This window comes from Anguilla anguilla, chromosome 1 (assembly GCF_013347855.1).
Source record: "Anguilla anguilla isolate fAngAng1 chromosome 1, fAngAng1.pri, whole genome shotgun sequence".
Taxonomy (NCBI): Eukaryota; Metazoa; Chordata; class Actinopteri; order Anguilliformes; family Anguillidae; genus Anguilla; species Anguilla anguilla.
The window spans coordinates 74,490,777-74,512,655 of record NC_049201.1 but is presented as its reverse complement, the minus strand read 5'-3'; the positions used below and the strand labels follow the sequence as shown (position 1 = coordinate 74,512,655).

Sequence of the window (21,879 nt, the reverse complement as noted above, 5' to 3'; positions counted from 1 at the left end):
AACACGAAGAACTAAACGCAAAACACTACACTGTAGGAAAACAAATAATACAGGAAACCACGAAAGAACAACTAACAAACACAAGAGATACCAGGAATAACAATAGACAGGCACTAGAAAACAGGCTGAAGACACACGGGAAGGCAAGGACTGAACAAACACAGCAAACTTAAACACCGAGAACAATCAGGTGAGACCAATGACTAACGACACAGGTGAGGAAACCTAATCAGCCAATAAAACAACAATAGAAAGACTAACAAGGGAACAAGCGAGAAACAGCTTGAAGCAAGGGAATCAGGTAAGTACAACTCAACAAAGAAGGGAAGCCAAGCAGGGGAAAGATGGGCAGGGCTAGGATGGGGTACCAACAGGTCTCTGGCTTCCAGGGACTGTGACAGAAGCAGTGTTGAAATATGGTGTAAGCCAAAAAGAGAACTATAATCTGGTCTAATTGTTCTATGCCGAATAGTCAAAGTGAATCTTTCTTTCTGTAATGTACCAGTGTAACGGATTCTTATTATAGGTGTTGCGTGTCTATTGATTGATTTAAATAAAAACACATACATTCAGGTAATTATTGACTTATATATGCCTGTGGTCTAACATCTACAGTAGATCTTGTCATTTCAGTTTAGCACTTGGGGTTAGAAATGCAGAGGAAATTTGCTTATCAAAAATGTTTTTCAAATATTTCCAGTGTCAAAGCAGCAGGAATGTAGGAATGTGAGTTCTACCATCTTCCCATAATTGCCGTTGCAGTGCTTTTGAACACTGCTCCCCCATTCTTACGAAATTCTGGAAAACCTTTGCTTCACCTCAGAACGTAATCACATGTCCGAAGGCATGTAATTTCCCTTACACTCCCAGGCTATAGCAATTTCTTAAACTAAATTACAAAACATGGAGAGAGAAAACCCGAGCTGTTTTTTATACAACGCAGCTACTATAAATAGTGAGAGCAACAGAGAGGGTGAGGTAAGCAAGATCATTAATTTGCTGCATAAAGGTGACATTATCACAAGAGAGCAACTGAGAGCTCCTGGAATTCCTAGATAATCATACTTGTTGTGTGGTGAAGATTGGCTGTGAGTTGCAATTCTCCATTACATCTGCATCAGAGAATATGCATATGGATCTGTTCATGAACAGTGTTCTTCTGTAAGAAAAGCTGTGAAAAGGTTGTTTGTTGAATATTTCCTGTAAACAAATACATTTTTTTCCCAAAATATCTGTTTGAGATGGTGGGGAGGAAACACCAATATGCAATGTATACTAAAGTTCCTTAAAATATTTATTTTAGTAATAAATAGTCCCTATCTTTTTTTGTATATAATTGTAGACTGTCACCATCATGGTAAAAAATAAAAATTAAAATAAAATTACGTATGTCTGGAACACTAATGGGAGAATACAAAAGATTATTTCGTTTTAGTACTCTGGAATGGTTACTATGCAAACATTGTTTTCAAAACAAACTTGTAATGGCTGTGCTTGAGTTAGTCCAAATATTGATTTAAAAGAAACAGGGTCAAAACCAAGACAGAACTAACAAAAGCCTTACAGTGTTGTGCTGTCTGCACCACTGGCCATGCATTGACCAGGGGCAAATGTTGGTTTCGTGATTTATATTATATATAGTATGGTGACATAGCAATGCTTTGCCATTGTTTCTTTATTTATTGGTATTTGAAGAAATTTCCAGCATGTTCCCAAACTTCAAAAGTGATCTACCTTCCACATTAACAGATTTTCTGCAGCACTTTTCTGTGTGAGTGTGTGTGTGTGTGTGTATGTGCATACGAGGTCTAGGTATAGGCTACAAAGATGGTCACCTAGGACACTATCCATCTGTGGCGGGGGGGGGGGGGGGGGCATCAAACAGAAGGGGGGAAAAATCTATGCTTTCGTTTCACAATCACTATCTGCCCCATTTCACAATCACTATCGACCCCCCCCCCATTCCTCCCACATAGGTGCAGTGCAATCCCTGCAAACCCCCCCCCCCCCCCCCCCCCCCCAGAGGTTTTCCACTTGGAAATCTCGCCTAGGACATCAGGAGGGATAGAGCTGTCCCTATGTGTGTGTGTGTGTGTGTGTGTAAGCAACAGACCAAGATAGTGAGAGAGGGGGTCTGAGAGAAAGAAGACAGTACAATAAAAACCACTCCATTGCTGGGAAGAAAAATCTACACAAACCCATGAACCGTTGTCTAAACAAACCCTTTCTTGTTGTCTAAATTTGGCATACGTGGTTGGCACATTTTGGAGCAGTTTATAACCGATGACGGCTGTAATAACTCACAGGCACTGCAGAAACCCATGTGTGAGTGAGTGAGTGAGTGAGTCAACACAAAGCCATTACACTGGCTTCAGAAATACATGAGGTTGCCCCACCAAAAAAATTAAAATGGAGTGATGTCGGCAGCATGATTGGCCGGTCACTTGCTTTCAGTGACAGAGTAGGCAGTCAAGTGCCTGTACATACTCTAATGCATACATTACACTGGTAAGGAGCGACTGGTGTAGTTTCGACTTGACTACAAGTGACATCACTCCGTAATAATTAAATTGCTGTAAGTGTCCAGGAGCTTTTGGGTGTAATGGGAAGGAAGATTTTTTTAAAATAGTGGTTCCGCTTTCTGAGAACTTTCTGTAATGCAGAAAACATTTCGAAACACGTCTGTTGCAAGAACAGAAGAACAGATCAGAGCATTCATGAAATGCGTAAAAATAACTTGTAACTTATGTCAGAACTGGGAACTGTAGAAACACCAAACAGAAGCCACAGGGATTGTAACAACTTAATTTTTTAAGTGGTCATGGCACATTAAGTGTTTAGAGATCTCAATGTTTTTTTTGTTTTTTTCTGGTTCCTAATCACTGAATTCATCCTAAACCAGTTATTGTGTTTTTAGTCTCCATGTCTTGACCGCAGGTAGCTAGATATAAAACTCTTTCACTGACTGATATTTAAAGTGCAAACTGAGCACAAGACTAGAACATAAAAACATACAGTGTGCATTAATTCTCAAAACTCTGCAATAAGACCTGTGAATGTAACAAGACTGTCTGCAAAGGCCTAGAGAACACAATGGAAGTCTGGAATTGCAGGCTTAGACACAGGGTGGGATGAGTTAATTCCCATTTCTTTGTTCTTTATCCCAAATTGTGAATGGTTTTCATCTGACACTGTGACCAAGCACTGATGCATATGGGTCCAATTCTTGAGCAGTGTAAGCGCAGTGCTGTTTTCTAAATGGATTTTCATGGATTCACTGCTGTCTTTCCTTTTGGAATTCAGACTGATTCTAGTTGGGGCTCATCTCCAAAAGCAACATGTTAATTCTAATTGAGTCTCTATTTCACAGCATGTCTGAATTCATCTTCACTGCACGGTGAATTGCGCATCCCTTCCACTGAGTGATACGTAATAAAATGTGTGAGGATTGAACTAATTATCGGCTATGCATTTGTACTGGGTGGCAAATGTGCTGTGTTTGGGGAAGTCGATCACTAATGCTAATTGTTTTATGGTTGGTAGATACACAGTGAACGAGTTCCCCCAATAGCATCTGCTGTCTCAGTAAACACTGGAAAAGGTCCCTAATAGTGTCCACGTTATCGCTGAGGAGAAATTTATTGTGAGCAATATCTACACGTTCACATTCTATGTTTCCCTACACACATAACCAAAAGGTAATTACACGTGCAGTCTTCCTGTGATGGTTGCCATGCAATTTGTTGGGCAGAGAACAGAGAGATGTGACGGATCAAACTTAGAAACAGGACCTAGATGCAAAGATCGACACAGAGGCAGCAGCAAGTGAAAAAGATTAATCTTTCCCTTGAAATGTAGTAGCCAGCAACACAAAACAAACGAGGCACACGAAGGGATAGCATGCAAAAACTAGCCATGGTGTGACTAGCAGCTAGGACTGACATCTATGAGAACATGAAGACCAATGAAACGGGAGGAACAGGGCACTTAAATTTATCCGCCAATGTGCAAAATTAATCAATAAACTCAATTATACTAAAATGGGGTATAAGGCAGAAGGAGGTAGCATTTGGATTCAAGTATAAAATTGACAATACTAAATATTTTTTTGTGGTTTTGGGGTGATTTTGGGGTGTGCTTGGGATGCATGTCTTGTGGAACAATCCATATATTCAACAATCCACCAAGTTCTAGTATCTGGAGCAGGGGTGCTAATACATATTTGGCCAAAATGTCTTGGTCCTTGCTGAAGTACTTGATTCCATTTATCTAAACAAAAATTTCAGGACCCATAGATGCAAAAACAACCCCAAGATCAATTAAAGCCGCAAGCGGCGTTGGGAGGGGTCCAAGCATTGGCATTATCGCGCCCCCTATGGAGTGATTTTTAAATGGTTTTGTCCTCGTGATCATATACCTTCGCCCAACATATCTTCTGCATCGCCATGGATGTCTCCTAGCCGCTAGTCGTAAAGGCCTTTACTATGTCGTAACACTAAAGGCTGTTTTATACTTCTGCATAGTACATGTAAAAATGGGTCTGTGTGGGGGTCGTGGGCAATGTGCGGCACGTGCGACGGTTGCAGACCACGGCCACATTGAAGAGGCAGAACTCCTCAAGAAATTAAAAGCGCGTAGTTAGTAACCAGTGCCCGCATTCGCCGTAAAGAAGATGATTGGTTGACTGCTGACATGAGGTCACTGGCATACGACTTTGACTAACAGGTTATAACAGTTGATTCACAAAACCGTTAAATATGCTACTAAAAGCGCTTTTGTCAGGTGAATGTCTTTGTTGCAACAAGTTACATCTAGCTGAGCATTTTTGTGGTCATTGGTGCAGTATTTAGTAGGTTTGGAAATATGAATGAAGGTGTTGTCTTTTGAACTATAACGGTCAGTAACAAAATCTAATTACGTGGCCTGTGCAACCTGTGCAATATGCCGCACAAATGGTTTGGCCCTTCGCGAGTGCCGCACCCAACGGAAACTATGCAGACTAAGCTAAAGTATAAAACAGCATTTAGATGGTCCGGCGTGTATGTAAAGCTGCACCGCTTCCGCGCTGCAACTAAAACTGAGCAATGGATTGGAATATGTGTCTGACGTACTGTTGCACAGTATACCGAAACTTCAGAACTTTTTCTGTAATTAAAAAAAAAAAAGAAAAAGAAACGGTTCGGTATTAGAATTAGACGTTCGATAGTTTTGTGTCAAATCTAAAAGCCAGGGAAATGTGTCTCCCGCATTACTGATTGAGAGTTTTAAAAGTGTGATTTGTCAGAATCTTCACTAGATGGCAGTAGCAACTAAGGTTTCCAAGTGAGGTGACGTGCGCTTGCGCATTCACTTCGTTGATACAGCGCAAGCTTCGACTCAGTTCACTTCAGTAGCAATAGGTGTTCTCATTTGTAAATATTTTATTGTAGGAAGATGCTGTATTGTTATTAAAATATGCTGTTTTTAGATTTATTTAAAAGTGAAAGACCTGTTTAAAGATTATTTAGTTTACAATGGTTAAATTTTTTAAATATATTTAATATATTTTTCTATTGTTTAGTGTTGTAACACTATAGGCCTATGCTTATTAATATGTTGAACAGGCTTCAACTTAAAGGTTGTTAATAAACCTCGAAATTCGAAAATAAGGTCAACCCTTGTGGACATTATGTTTCTCTTCTCTTAAGGTAATTTCAGTTTCGTTAGGTACCGAATATCGAATCAGTATCATTTAAGTTTCAAGCATCAACAACGCAGTCTATGCAAAAATACAAGCAATAGTTATATGACGAGTGCATTAAGTCACCTACGAAACAGCTACCGAGTTACAACCCTAAGCTTACAGTCAATTTAGAGATTAAATTGAGAATACGATTTCTCTCAGCATAATGACGGATTCAAAGACTAAACAAACTCACCCGATATTGTCTTCAAATGGATCCATGCCAAAGAAAAGTAATGAGTTTGCAGTCCAGTGTTTGTAAGTGTTTTGTAAGTTAATTGTACTCATTTTTCATTTTTCACACCAATTATTTTTAAATTATAGGCAGAAGAATAGATTTTATTTTATTTTTAATATGTTGAAAAGTTTGTCTTGATGCATTATTTTTGGCTTGCTGCCCAAACTTGTAAACAGGACCACCAAACAAGGCCTAGCAAAAGGGCCCTTGTGCGACAAAGTCTGCAAAAGAAAAGCTTGTGGATTATATGATTCAAAATGCCATCGTAAGTGGCATAAGAGTGGCTTCAGCGCCTCTCCCTGGAGTTGTTCTGATCAGCTAGACCACCATCTCCCAGCCCCTGTTCCATTGTCAACATTCTCCATGGCTGCCAACTGATGTTGTCTATGAAGGAAGCTGGCCTGCACATCAGTATAAGTTTTTTTTTTTCCTGGTCAGCTGAATCTTCTTTCTACCTACACTTCGCGGCTCTTTGTGAGCAACAAGCAATCCAGTCCTAGTGCCCTGGCAACCCACACAGTGTCTCTCTGTGATCAAAGACTATGGCTATCTGGCAACCCGTATAGTGCACACCACGGCCTGGAAATCCGCTTTGAGCGCATCTGGCAATCCTGGCGTTTGAGCTCACAACTCAAATCAGTGGGTCGAAGTACAGTCAAGATGAAAGCTCTCCTGGTAATAATATACTATCTACTGACCGTCCGTAGCGAGCAGAATGTGGTGAGTAGTTCCAATCACGAGCGTTTTTCGCGGATGATCTTCCCTTTGACTACCACGGAGTCAGTATTTCATCATGCCATGTCTGTCGTCAAGCCAACAAACAAATCGGAAATCCTACATCATCTTCATAGTTTGTTGCTTTTGAATGACTACTTTGTTGTATCGAAAGACTCTGTTTTGGATTTTGTGGACAAATTAAATGCCGAAAAAGTGATGTTTAAGCACACTAAACTGAGAAGCTTAATTGTTCTACTGTTGCTTTTATCCGGAAATGTTCAACCAAACCCTGGCCCAATTAAGTCTAAAATGTTTGAAAACTCTGTCAGATTTTAAAAGTACATCGGGTCTGGGTATAGTACATTTTAATGTTCGTAGTTTCGTTCCGAAAATAGACCTGATAAGGATTTGGGTTGAATCAACTGATGCTGATATAATTGTGATATCTGAAACTTGGTTGAGCAAGTCGGTTCCTGATAAAGACATTCATATATATTGCTACAACGTGTTCCGCACTGACAGACCCAAAGGGGGACGTGGTGTAGCTATTTATGTCAAAAGCAATTTCCGTACGAGTGCGTGCAAACAATTTGAAATGCTTGCTCTAAGAGTAGAGGTGTCGAAATTAATAAGTGGCCCAACACGTCCAAATCAGAAATGTCCAGAGAAATCGACCCTTATTGATCTTTTCCTGACAAATGTTCCGCACAAATATATTGCGACTGGTATTTTTGTTAATGATCTGAGTGACCACTGTGCCATTGCAGCTATACGCAACACTAAGATCCATAAAACTAACCCCCGTTTTCTCCAAAAACGTAATTTTAAACATTTTTCGGAACAATCGTTTTTACACGACCTGCACTATTGTGATTGGAGCAGGATCAGTCTTATTCCAGATGTTGAAATGGCTTGGACTTTCTTTAGGGACAATTTCTTGAAAATCTCAAACAAACATGCTCCTTTTAGAACTTATAGGATTAAAGGTAGGGAAAATCCTTGGTTTTCTGACGAGTTGTCTAAGCCATTACACATGAGAAACCAAGCTTGGGCTACTGCTAGGAGAACAGGTTCAGAGTGAGATTGACTAATATTTAGGTTTCTGAGGAATAAGTATACACTTTTAGTTAAGAAGCTAAAATGTGACTACTTTGCATCAACCACAACTAAAAATTTAAACAACCCTTTCAAATTTTGGAAAGTAATCAAATCCCTGAGTACAAACTGTAATTATGAACTGCCGTCATGTATTGTAAAGGGCGTTGATAAGGTCACTGATAGAGCTGAAATGCTCAACTGTTTCAACAAACATTTTGTTTCCTCTGGTTTTCTGTTTAAGGCTACATCAGGTAATCAGCCATTTACTGATGCCGTTGTAAATAAGAGAATGGGAAGTTTTTGTTTTTCCCCTTTTTCTCTACCAGAAGTACACAAAGCGCTTAAAGGTATAGACTCAAAAAAAGCAGCTGGTCCTGACAACTTGGATCCTTATCTATTGAAACTTTCTTCTGATTTTATTGCTGAGCCCCTAACGTATCTATTTAATCTCACTCTTGAATTGAATGTTATCCCCAGTGTATGGAAATCTGCCTTTGTTCTGCCCCTGTTTAAAGGAGGGGAGCCCTCAAATCTAGATAACTACAGGCCTATTTCTAAGCTTTCTATTCTGGCTAAGGTTTTGGAGACACTGGTGTGTGATCAGATCAAGGGATTTTTAAGCAACAACAATATTTTAGCTGATTGCCAATCAGGTTTTATAAAACAGCATAGCACTACTACTGCAGCAATTAAAGTGGTTAATGATGTTATCTGTGCACTGGATAAGCAACACTGTGTCACCCTTTTTGTTGACCTGTCAAAGACATTTGACACTGTAGATCATGACATCATGCTACAAAGATTAGTCAATATAGGATTTTCTGACCAGGCAGTTTCCTGGTTCAGAAGCTACCTCTTAGAACACAATGCATCCAGTTCGATGGAAAGACATCTGGTGTTTTAACTGTACAGAATGGGGTGCCACAGGGCTCAGTCCTAGGACCTATTTTATTTACGATTTATTTAAGCAATATTGGCAAACACGTGTCAAATGCCAGTTTTCATTTTTATGCAGATGGCAGTCATCTACTCTTATGCAGAAACAGTAAAAAAGGCTTTTGAAGACCCACAGTCTGCTTTTAATACCATACAGGCTCAGCTTTATCAGCTGAAGCTTATTTTAAATGTTGATAAAACCAAGTTGATGCTCTTCACTAGGTGAAAGATAGGGCCGCAGACATTACCTTGTATCGTTACCAGACAGAATAAACCAATTGAAAGGGTGACAACTTATAAGTACCTGGGTTTTTTATTAGATGATGGTCTCACTTTTAAGTTTCATATAGATTCCCTTGTAAAAAAGATTAGGCTTAAGTTGGGTTTTTATTTTAGAAACAAGTCCTGTTTTTCTCTTGAGGTGAGACAGAAGCTAGTCTCAACTACTTTCTTACCGGTAATAGATTATGGAGACATTTTATATATGCATGCACCTTTAGCGTCATTGCGTCAGTTGGACATGGTGTATCATGGGGCACTGAGGTTTGTCACAAATTACACATTTTTGACACACTGTATTCTTTATAGAAGAGTGGGCTGGCCCTCCTTGGCATTACGTAGGCTGTGTCACTGGTATATTTTCATTTACAAGGCCATATTGAAATTGCTTCCATCTTACCTTTGCATGTACATTGTCCAGCAGACTAATGGAAAATACCGACTTCACTCACAAAACAGTGTTTTATTGTCTGTGCCAAAGGTTCGTACTGAGGCTGGCAAAAAAGCATTCCAGTTCTCAGCTCCTTCTGTGTGGAATGAGCTCCAGAAAGAACTTAATTTACAGGAGCTTTTATCATTAAATGATTTTTTAAAAAAGGCTTAAGGTTATGGAGGAAAGTGAAACTTGTAATTGTTTTGACCCTTAGTTGCACTACAGATTACTCATGTTAACCAGATTGTGAAACTTTGAACATTGCTGTTTGTCTGCTTTTATAGTATGTTAAATGTTGAAATTTTGTTGTGTCTGTAATCGACTGCTGCTTTCTTGGCCAGGTCTCTCTTGAAAAACAGATTTCTAATCTCAATGAGACTAACCTGGTTAATTAAAGGTTAAATAAATAAAAAATAAAAAAATGATTCATCCTCTCAAAAAGCTTTTACTAACAAACTTTTATTAGCAAAAAACGAAATATCAACATCCTTGCTACCAGCGTACTGCGCTCAGAGTACCGTATTATTTATTTAAGTAGTATTATTTACTACAGAATAAATTGAGTCTTTTGTTTATATTCAATATTAGTAATTGCAGCGAGAAACTGCAGCTGCAGACACAAGATAGTTTGTTATGTTATGGTAGCAACGGAACGAAGCTGACTATATATGCATTACCGTCATTGTTGTATTATACCAGCGTGTTTTCGCGCGTTTGCACAGAAACTCAAAACCTATCAATAAAATGGTTTAGCTATTTCTCAGCATAATGACAGATTCAAAGACTAAATGAACTCACCCGATACTGTCTTCAAATGGATCCATGCCAAAGTAAAGTAATTATTCATCCTCTCAAAAAGCTTTTACTAACAAACTTTTAGTAGCCTAGCATGCACTCTGGCTGGCACTGTCTTCCATTGCTTCCCCGACGTTCAGACCCTCCCCTCACTGATAAAAACTAGAACCTACGGTGTTGGATTACTTGCATCACCATGGATGTCTTCTAGACGCTTGCCGTAAAGAAGATGTCATAACACTTTAGATTTGGAGCTACAGCTCTTCCGCACCCCAACTAATAAAAAGGTCAAAATGGCGGGCAAACAATATGGCGGACATAGGTGGTCCCAATAGCAAAGTTGTAGAGCACATTCAGATGCATAGGTCGATGAAGTTTTGTGTTGATCTAACTTATGGTGTGGGAGTTATGGCCTTTTACGCATGACCCTTTGTTATAGCGCCACCATCTGCCTGACATAGGTGATTTATAGTGCCTGAGTAGTGGGGGGCCATAGGAACCCACCTGCTAAATTTGGTTGCTCTAGGACTTATGGTTGTTGAGCCTCAGACACTTTTAGCAGAGACAAATAATAAGAATAATAATAATAATAATTCTAACAGATACAATAGGGTTCCACCAGCTTCACTGCTTGGAGCCCTAAAAATAAATGTCCACCACATTAATTTTCAACGTAAACATCTTTCTTCCGATATCAAAGTGGAAAAAAAGGTAAATATTAACCTCATCTTACCAAAACGCCTGGCTTCCAATCCTGAAGTCAACCTTTGTACTATATAAGAAGCACTGCAGCTGAAACACATGCATTTGAGCCAGTGACTATTTTTCACACTCAACAGGAGCAATAGCCCTGATACAACCATGGGCGTGTCCCTCTCTATTGGCGGCTTTTAAACCTGTTAGTTTCCCATACTATGTCTCAGTGCTATCAAAGCTCTTGGGGGAATCTTTCGTGGAACCTCTCGGGGGACATGGGCATATAAGAGAGGCTTTGGATTACAGCATGCTGTAAAAAAAAAAAAAGAAAACCTGTCAAAGTTACGAAAGATGTAAATGGAGCAGATGTGCAGTGTAAGTGTATAATTCGTCCAGGTGCGTAGAACTGCCGAAATCCGTCCCGCTAGAGTTGGCTAAGTATCTGCGTTCATTTGCTAATTACATACCGCGTTAGATTTAAACTTTTCCCTGTGTGGTAACTGTTCTTTGTTTTTAGGTTGTGTTAGGTTTTTATCTGCCGCTTTTTGATTCTTAGAATTGATAGATTGGCTACTTGGGCTTAGCGATTGCGATTATTGTATTATTACTGACTGTGAACCTGTGTTATCAGTGCGTTATTCGATTCAGGTTTTCAACTGCTAATTTGGTACACTCGGAGCGACGCGTCGCTCCCTCCTTGTTTATGAGTCAGCTCCCCATTCCAGTCTGCTCTCTCCCCCTCAGAAGGCGCTTCCAGCGACGTGGCCCCCCTCGACAACGGAACCTCTCTAACCTCTGCTACCCCCGCTGACCCCCTGTGAGAACTTCACGGTCACAGGGGGGCTATGGAACTGCCAGTCTGCTACGCGCAAGGCAGACTTCATTTCCGCCTATGCCTCCCTCCTATCCCTGCAGTTCCTTGCCCTCACAGAGACCTGGATTACACCAGACAACTCTGCCACTCCTGCTGCCCTCTAGTCCTCCTACTCCTTCTCCAACACCCCCTGGCGATCTGGCCGGTGGTGGTGGTACTGGTCTACTGATCTCCCCCACCTGGAAATTCTCTGTTCTCCCCCTCCCTGACCTGTCTATATCCACTTTTGAATTCCATCCTGTCTCTATCACCTACCCTACTAACCTCTATATTGTTGTTATTTATCATCCCCCGGGGCCCCTGGGAAGCTTCCTGGATGAGCTAGACACCCTGCTCAGCTCCTTCCCTGAGGATGGCACCCCGCTGATCCTCCTGGGAGATTTTAACATCCACCTAGAGGCCTCCCAGTCTGCTGCCTTCCTACCACTACTCCACTCCTTCGACCTCTCCCTACAACACTCTCCCTCAACCCACAAGGCAGGCAACCTCCTAGACCTGATCTTCCTGAGGAACTTCTCCAGCTCCAATCTCACGGTTACCCCCCTGCATACGTCTGACCATCACTTCATCTCCTTCTCCCTCCCCCTCGCTCCCCATCCTCCCTCTCCTCCTCCCACCCCCACTGTCACTGTCCGCCGTAACCTCCGCTCCCTCTCACCCTCTTCTCTCGCTCCGCCCGGTATCTCTCCTCCCTTTTCTATCCAAAACACTTGAACGTGCTGCATCTAACCAACTCTCTGCTTTCTTCTCTCAGAATAACCTGCTTGACCCCCACCAGTCTGGCTTCAGGCCTGGCCACTCAACAGAGACTGCACTCCTCTCGGTCAGTGAGTCACTCCATGCCGCACGAGCAGCCTCCCTCTCCTCTGTCCTGATTCTTCTAGACCTCTCCGCTGCATTCGACACTGTGGAGCACTCCATCCTCTTGTCCTCCCTGCAACAGGGATCTGCGGCACAGTCCTTGACTGGATTGAGTCTTACCTCTCCGACCGTTCCTTCCAGGTTGCCTGGGTGGGTAAAGTATCACCACCCCGTCCCCTCGCCACCACAGTTCCCCAGGGCTCAGTCCTCGGTCCCCTTCTCTTCTCCTTATACACCAGATCCCTTGGCCCTGTAATCTCTGCCCGTGGCTTGTCCTATCACTGCTATGCCGACGACACGCAACTCTTTCTCTCCTTCTCCCCATTGGACACACAGGTCCCTGCCCACATCTCCGCTTGCCTGAGGGACATCCAGAGCTGGATGGACAATCACCACCTGAAGCTCAACCCGGGAAAGACGGAGCTAATCTTTATTCCTGCTCTAACCTCTCCCCTCCTCGATTTTTCCATTTCCCTAGGGGACACCTTAGTGACATCATCACCCTGTGCCAAGAATCTCGGAGTGGTGATGGACAACAGGTTGTCCCTCTCCAAGAACATCGCAGCAGTAAGCCGGGCATGCAGATTTTTCCTGTATAACATCTGGAGAATCCGCCCCTTTCTCACCACCTAGTCAACCCAGCTCCTGGTCCAAGCAATGGTTCTCTCCCGCCTGGACTACTGCAACTCTCTTCTGGCTGGACTACCGGCATCTGCCATCAGACCCCTGCAACTCATTCAGAATGCTGCAGCTCGTCTGGTCTTCAACCTCCCCAGACACTCCCACATCACTCCCCTGCTCACTACCCTCCACTGGCTGCCTGTTATAGCTCGCATCAAATTTAAAACATTGGTCCTAGCATACCAGGCAGTCAAGGGATCAGCCCCAGCATACCTCCACAAGATATTCAAACCCTACATGCCAGCCAGATCCCTCCGTTCCGCTACCTCAGGATGCCTGGCACCTCCCCCTCTTCGCACCTGCGCTTCCCGAACACATCTCCTGTCTGTTCTGGCCCCACGATGGTGGAATGACCTCCCCGTGGAGGTCAGAACAGCTGAGACATTGACCCATTTCAAGCGACATCTGAAGACTCACCTCTTCAGGCTGCACCTCTCCCCATCCCTCCCTACCTCCCTGTAATCTCTTAAATGACTGTAAGCTTAGGGTTGTAACTAGGTAGCTGTTTCGTAGGTGACTTAGTTAATGCACCTGTCTTAACTACTGCTTGTATTTTTGCATAGACTGTGTTGTTGCTGTTCTCGTTTGTGTTAGTGTTAATCAGTTTAACCTTCAGGGTCCAAGTTGCGGTTGTTCCCTGCACTTGGACCGGTACTTCTCTCTAGGGTTTTCGTCATACTTGTTCCTGGTTATGGTTATACACTTTGTTGTACGTCGCTCTGGATAAGAGCGTCTGCCAAATGCCTGTAATGTAATGTAATGTAATGTAATGTGCGCTGTGAAACATTTCCAGAACCGAGTCATGGTTTGAGCGTGGGAGGTGGAGGGCTAAATCTGGGAAACCTGTGGAAATTCCAGAAGCCGTGGGCTGTTTTTTATTATGACATATTCCTACGCCCCCAGACTGTAAATAATGAATAATGAAATTTAGGCTGGAGATGGATAAGCCTGCACTTGCAAGGAGTGTCTTGGCACTGAGCGTCTTGGGATTTAGATTTAATGTGTTTAAAATGCTAAAGTTCTTCTTTGAATCTGGATTTATAAATATAGGCTACATGCAGCCAGTATTCATTAGCCTATAAAGCATTACTTCCACAGAGTTGTTTTCTAGCAAGTATTATTCCACAAGTCACCATCTGTTTTTCCGTCTGTTTAAAGCCAGTCGTTTACGATTTATTTTGGGGTTTAATTGCCATGGTACAGAACCATTTTGGCACCCTTTGGTTTAAATGTCATGCAAGACTATCCACAACTGTATGTATCGATAGAATTCCACAATTTTGGAGGTAGGCTATGTCGCAATAATAATCTTATACACTTAAAGTATGAATAATGGAGAGAGACTTTTTCACTTGTGTCTGCAAAGGTGACAAACAGTTCAAACTTAATGTTATGCAAATCAATGATGGTAAACGTTGTCCCCAGCTATTTACAGGCCATTTCCTTTCGTAGGAAATGGACAAACTTTAATTAGGTCGCAGCACAGTAACCACATTCTTTGCCTCGCCTCTCCGCCTGTTAGCGGAGAATAGCGGACGTTCCTCGGTTTTACACGTGGAGAGGACGTGCGTGTGTGCCTGTGTATGAGAACATACACATTTCAATTAAGCAGATAATTTTACTCAGCATTTAAGTGTATTGCACAATCCATAGTTGTCACATTGGATTATCGACAAATAAAAACACAACTACTTAATTGTGAATATTGATTTTTATTTCAAATTCAAAACCAAATTCAACATCATTAACCACTGTTGTTGGCACGGCTGCCTGACTTTCTGCTTCTTCTGTGGGAACCTTTTGACAATACCGGGTCAGAGTACGGTAATTTATGCCAAAATCCCTCGCTGTACTCGTGATTGATTTCTTTTGCAACTTCACCTGCCTCACAGCCTTTAACATTATATCAGGTGGTGTGCTGCCATTCTCTGTCCTTCTTTCATAATTTCTAACCATCTTTCTTCCTTCCTGCCTTCCGAAGTGTCTCTCTCTGGGGATTAATAAAGTTTTACCATTCTATTATTCTATTCCTTCCTTCCTTCAAAAATATAATTTTGAACATTCATACCTAACAAAGTTTTATTACATAAAATGTAAAGTGTCATTTTTTTACTTTTGAAGGGGAAAAATAAGAAAATTGAGATCACCTCAGAATAGAGTGACTTTAACCACATGTGAACAGGATTTTGACCATAGAACATGTTGTCACACAAAGTAGCTATTTAAGTTTCGAGATAGCGCCTTTTCTGTTGGAGGTATGAGCAGTGTGACAGCTTACCCGTTCTCCTATACGTAATTACTTTTGGAAGTTCTTCCAAAGATTCTCTGGTTGGAGCAGCCACGTTTCTAGGCTAAAATATTTAAGAGCCTAAACCATTAATGACGATGTTTTTAATAGTAGCCAATTTATGTTTTGTGATTGTTGGCTTAATTTCGAGTTTCGTAGGGAAACAAATGCAACGACCCTATAGGGTAATAGCCTGGAGTCATGCAATTAAACACACGTTTGGTGTAGCCTATGCGAAGCTGCAATATGTAATTAAATGTCGCAGTCATCCATAATAACAGTATTTTGTGGGATTCTAGGTATGGAGCTTTGTAACTGTTCGCAGTGTTGTTTGATTTTGATTTTTTTTTTTTTTTTTTTTTTTTTTTTTAATGAGCAGCTATTCGTAATTGATTATCACGGGCAACATGGTAATGAAATAAAAGTTTAAAAAATGAAATCGATGTTTTACACGATCTGTCTTTGAAATACGACACCATGTAACCGATGGCAGTAGCGTGACGTCAACACGTCTAGAATCTAAAACTCTTTCCCTCTGCCTCGACATGAATAGTAGCCTGTAATCCACTGAGTGGACCAGGACGTTGCCTACTCATCGCCTGCAGTTTTGGCTATACTAGTTTCTTTTGTTATTTAAGGTAAGTGTCATTTTTACTTATATCGTCTTGGATGAGGGCTTCTATGTGAAGCTTTTGTGACTTATTTTCAGACCGATAAATTATATTTTTCTCCAAATCGCTAACATGTCAGGTGGGCTGCAGGTAAAACTTCAATAAATTCATATTTTAAGTCAAATCTAGTCCTTATAGTACGTGTCTAGTTCATCATAAACTGTTAAATGTTTATACTTAAAATTATGCGAAATTGAGCACCCCGCAAGGTCATACAACTAATTATTATTAGATCTTTATTTAACCAGGATGGTCAGTTGAGAACAAATTGTCATTTACAATTACGATAAGGCATTGAGAAAACAACAGCAATATAGAGACGACAACAACTGCAGTACTGGTGATAAAATGATGGTTTACAAAATAGTCGTAGCAGCAGGCTATAATCGCCAATATATACATATATATGTTTATTTATGAATATACACATATACGTGTGTGTCAAATGCCAATCTTGTGTATTTAACAGATTGCGGACAATTCAAAATGCAAATTTGTTCATTTAAAATTTGCAGGCAATATTTGGAAGACAAGGTTTACAGCTTGTCTGGTCTTCTTTCCGCTAATGTATTGCACTTTTCGTTTCTTCCCCAAGGAAAGTTTAGAAAAAGTAACAGAGTAAATACAACATTTGCGTCTGTTTCCATAAACACTATATCTAAACTGTACTCGTGCAACAAATTATTAAAATTTAGAATTCCTAAATTTGAGCTAGTTTTGTGTCAATTTAGAACTTCTGCTTCAGAAGCATGAACATCGTCTCCCTCTAGTGGCAACATAGTTACTAGCAGTGACCTTAATCCCCTCAAGAATTATTAAACCGTTGTGCACGCATTGATGTGTGTGTGTGTGTGTGCGCGTGTCCAGATTCCACATTGTCAGTGAATTGTGTGACTCTAGAATGTGCTCTGCAGTCTGTGCCTGACACACTTCCCCCATTCTCCCAGGTTTAAAAAACAGTGATGGCATTTCTCATGATCACCACCACTGCCCTGTATCCAGGCAATGGAATGGAGACGCCTTCCAGCAGCAACCACACATTGGCCACCAACGGAACAGAAGACGAGTACGATGAGTACTACGATGACGACGAGCACGCAGAGCTCCGGAAGTCTCTCAACATCATGTCCCTCATTGTTTACTGCTTGGCCTTTGTGCTGGGAGTGCTGGGGAATGGGGTGGTGATCTGGGTGGCGGGATTCAAGATGAAAAGGACAGTGAACACTGTGTGGTTCCTCAACCTGGCTGTGGCTGACTTCCTTTTCACCGCATTCCTTCCACTGAGTGTGGCGTACACTGCCATGGGGTTCCACTGGCCCTTTGGCAAGTTCATGTGCAAGCTCAACAGCACCCTGAGCTTCCTTAACATGTTTGCCAGCGTCTACATCCTGGTGGCGATCAGCATGGATCGTTTCTTGTCTGTGGTGTATCCCGTCTGGGCCCAGAATCACCGCATCCCACGCAAGGCATCAGTGGTGAGCCTGGGCATCTGGCTGCTCGCCCTTGCCTTGAGCACCCCCTATTTTGTCTTCCGAGACACTGCGCCTGCCTACGATGATGAGAAGGTGATCAACTGCTTTAATAATTTCGCCCTTTCGGAGGACTACGTTACGCCGGCGGTGGTGGAACTGAGGATTAACCGGCACCGGGCGATGATCATCACACGCTTCCTCCTGGGCTTCGTGGTCCCTTTCACCATCATTGTCTCCTGCTATGCAGTCATCATCCATCGTCTCAAGAGGAACCGCTCCCTGTCTAGCCGCTCTGGGCGCCCCTTCAAGATAATTGCAGCCGTCATCACTGCCTTCTTCCTGTGCTGGGCCCCTTACCACATTCTGGTTCTGATTGAAATGGTCAACCACATGGCTACTGAGTATAGCACCACCCTTGACCACATCACCACTATTGGAATTCCCATCGCCACCAGCTTGGCCTTCCTCAACAGCTGTCTTAACCCACTGCTTTATGTGTTCATGGGCCAGGACTTCAAGGACAAGGTGCGCAAGTCCATTCTCTCTGTGCTGGAGACTGCCTTCACGGAGGAGGTGTCTCGGTCCAATTCACATTCAAATTCGGCCATCAACAGTCGCACCAAAGAAAAGTCATTCTCTGATGCGGAGGTATGAGCACTGGCGCCTGGCAACACTTTGCTTGCTGGACTGGAGATACTTATGTCATAATCACAGGAGTTACAATGTTCCTATACGCTCCAATCAGCATACCTTTAACTGAAGCACATCAATAGTTGCCTTTAAAAGGATAAAAAATTTTAAAAGGAGCTCCATGTGGCCAGGGAATGGTACATTATAACAGTACAGCTTTTACCAAACAAGAACGGCTTGAAATTGAAAGATAAGGTATGCATACCCATACAAACAGAGATTACCGTATGTTCAGATACAACATAAAGCTCTCAACCCTATTACAATTGGTGCACTTGATAACGATCTGAAAAAAAGGGCTGTATTAAATAATCAACACAGGTATTGAGCTATATTGTGTGCTTTAAGAAATTGAGTAATATATGGTTTCATACTAGTACAACTGCTCAAAGACAATTTCTCCAATGAGGAACTTTCATTGGAACCACACCCTATGGTCAGATGAGATCAAGATGTAGCTTTTCGGCCAGGTGTACCTGTAGTGAATTTGGAATCCTAAGAAGAAGACTTATGCTGAAAAGGATGCCATACCTATGGTGAAATATGGGGTTAGATCTTTGAAATTATGAGGTGGTTTTGCATCCTAGGACTCTTGTTAAGGTCAGTAGAATCATAGTAACTCCAGCATATCCCAAGATATTTTGGCCAAAAACCTGGTTCCCTCTACCAGGAACCTGTGTGAACTTGGCCACAAAAGGATCTTTCCACTAGACACAGATTCAAAGCATACTTCAAAGTCAACCAAGAAATGGTTAACTAACCAATAAAATAAAATAATTCTTTAGGTCATCTCAATCTCAGACCTGAACCTTATTGAAAATGTATGGTTTGAATAGAAGTGTGAAGTCCATAGGCACAGGGCAAAGGTTCTGAAGGGTCATGAATTATTCTTTATGGAGGAATAGTCAAAGGTCCCCTAAAATTTTTCAGTTGTTTTAGCACTGCAAAGGGAGGGTGCACAAAGTAGGCTAATAGTAGGCTAATAAAGTTAGTAATTTGAGGAAAATAAAATGATTACTTATTTAACAAAACATTTTCCCTGAACAATTGTGTTAGTATGAAAGAATATGATTTTCACATTTATAGCGTATACAGTTATTTTGGAGGGTGGCAATCAATTTGGAGAGCAATGTATGTTGTATATATATATTTTACACTCCAAATACATCTTTTGCTGTAAATCGTCATGTATAAGCTTGTTCATTTTAGTTGATATAGTTTGACCTGCTCAATTTTAATGCTATATGTTGCTGCTGCAGAATTGTTATTTGTTGCCATGTTTGTTGTCTTTAACATTGATGAAGGAAGCTTTTTTATTATTCATTTTAAATGTGATATGTCATTAAAAATAAATAAATAAATAAACTGTTAAAAGAACTGGTCTTGAGTGAATGAGTGCCACAGTAAAATCAAGTGCTGGATTAACTAAGAATTAGGTTCTTTTTATCTGCTGCATAAATATTTCAATCACTGTCTAAGCTTTGACTGTTTTTGCATTATTTGCACTACAAGATAATTATGAGAATGTGAAGTGCATTTAGCCTGTATTGCAAAGGGGATCTTTCCAATTCATATTAAAAGCAATTTTTAAAAATATTAATGATATGGATGCTAATTCATGCATTTATATTTCAAAAGGATGTTTTTTTATATGTAAAAGAACCCTTAAAGTATATCAAAAAAGGAAAAGTGGTGGCCAGGGGTTCGAGTCCCGACCACTGCACTTCCTGTACTATGATGCCATCTCTATCTGAAGCCCTCTTTCCTTTCCCCCTATCTGGTGAAGTGAAGCAATATGTATGTAAGGTGGACTGCTCTTATTAAAAAAAACACCAGAACCAAAAGTGTATCACCAAAATAATTTTAACTTTTATTGCGGTGTCATGCCAAAAATTTAATTTGACCCTTTTTTAATATATTTTTTTCATTTGTTCTGCTCATTGACTGTTTTTTATTGTTGTAATTCCTTCTGATTTCTTGTTGATCTCTCTCATTGATTGATCTGATTTCTTATTGATTCTTTGATCTCTGTTGATCCTGATTTCTATTGTTATTGAATCAAAGCTGCATGCCCCCAAAACCCCAATTCACGTCTGTTGACATCGATCAATATTGCTGGTGGAACTCCTGATTAATTTCTTGTTGATTTCCTATTAATTCATTGATTTTTGATGACCCTGATACACCGACCATATGCATACACACACTTATACTCACTCACCAATCATATAAATACATACACACACACAAATATACACACAGAGCTCCCATATAATTTAACGGTCCAGCAACATCTCAATACCATCCCACACATCCTCTCATGGGGCCTCCAACCCCCTCTGGTCAGGACCGTAAGACATATGGCCCATCAAAAAACATAAGACAATGTTAGAACTACTGTGACCCTTCACAAGGCTGAGTCTGGCAGCGGGTAGCGGCGCAATCAAGCCCCCACACACCCAAGGGAACCTCCCTGGGGGAGAGCTAAACCTATCTGGTGGGGACTCCATTGCTGACACCCAGGTAGCAACAGTGCTGGCAATACTACCTGCAGTGACCCATGGGCAGAACCATCACACTGGACCAACTGCATGCAGCTGCTTCTGGGAGGAGAATCTCAGTCGGTAGCTGGTGTGTGGGGGTACAGGGGTGACCCTATTTCAGTTGCCCCCCCCCCCCCCCCCCCCCCCCCGCCACACACACACATCCTCAATAATCTCTGCTAGCATTCACACATAGGCACCTACACACATACGTGCATACACGCACGCACGCATACAGACATGACAGATATATGCCTTGGCCTGCCCATAACCCTCCCTCCCACACTCAAGGAACCCTGACTCCTCTCCTCTACACCCATATAACTGCACCCCCATATACATGCATACTTCACAATATATTTTGACTGTCATGATTAACCTTGCCTAATTTGTTATTAATATATTATATTTGTAATCACTTTTTGTCTGTTTTGCTGCCTTGTGTAATGTTTTATTACTCTGTTATGTAGCCACTTTTTAATGCACAATAAAAAAGAAGGAAAAAACATAATTGTGTCATGCCACGGCATTTTTAAGGTCTGTCACTGTCAGGTTAGCACAAGCGTAAGAAGACAGTCATTACATTTAACCTGTCAAAATTATTTATTTACTTATTTATTTATTTATTTATTTATTGGTGTTGTTTTGGTATTGACATGGTCCACCAAAAATTGTCAAAATGCTGTGTACTAAGAGAAAGAAATGCATAATTCTTGGCAGAATTTGATGTTCATGATGTTCAGCTGTGCGACTGAAACAAAAGCAATCCTTTTCTCCAAAAATGTGATATTGCAAATAGTGAAAAAGGAGACACATCTTCACACAATGCATGGCTTCAAACAATAACACTGAATAAAATAAGTGGATAGTTGTGAAAAAAAATATT

At 41.2% G+C, this 21,879-nt stretch overlaps 1 protein-coding gene across 2 annotated transcripts; it reads left to right on the top strand.

Moving 5' to 3' along the window:
• Positions 1–6,531: 6,531 nt before the first annotated feature.
• Positions 6,532–21,499, top strand: fpr1 (formyl peptide receptor 1). Of its 2 annotated transcripts, none has more exons than XM_035379469.1 (2): positions 6,532–6,680; positions 17,236–21,499. In XM_035379469.1, the coding sequence occupies exon 2, from the start codon at positions 17,251–17,253 to the stop codon at positions 18,412–18,414; it is 1,164 nt and encodes a 387-aa protein (XP_035235360.1). In that variant the 5' UTR covers positions 6,532–6,680; positions 17,236–17,250; the 3' UTR covers positions 18,415–21,499. The 2 variants fall into 2 exon arrangements, with proteins under 2 accessions (XP_035235360.1, XP_035235350.1); XM_035379459.1 differs by lacking the exon at positions 6,532–6,680 and adding an exon at positions 16,050–16,255.
• The last annotated feature ends 380 nt before the right edge of the window (positions 21,500–21,879 follow it).

Coding starts and splice junctions, on each gene's coding strand:
- fpr1 (XM_035379469.1), top strand. CDS start 17,251: ATGGCATTTCTCATGATCACCACCACTGCCCTGTATCCAGGCAATGGA.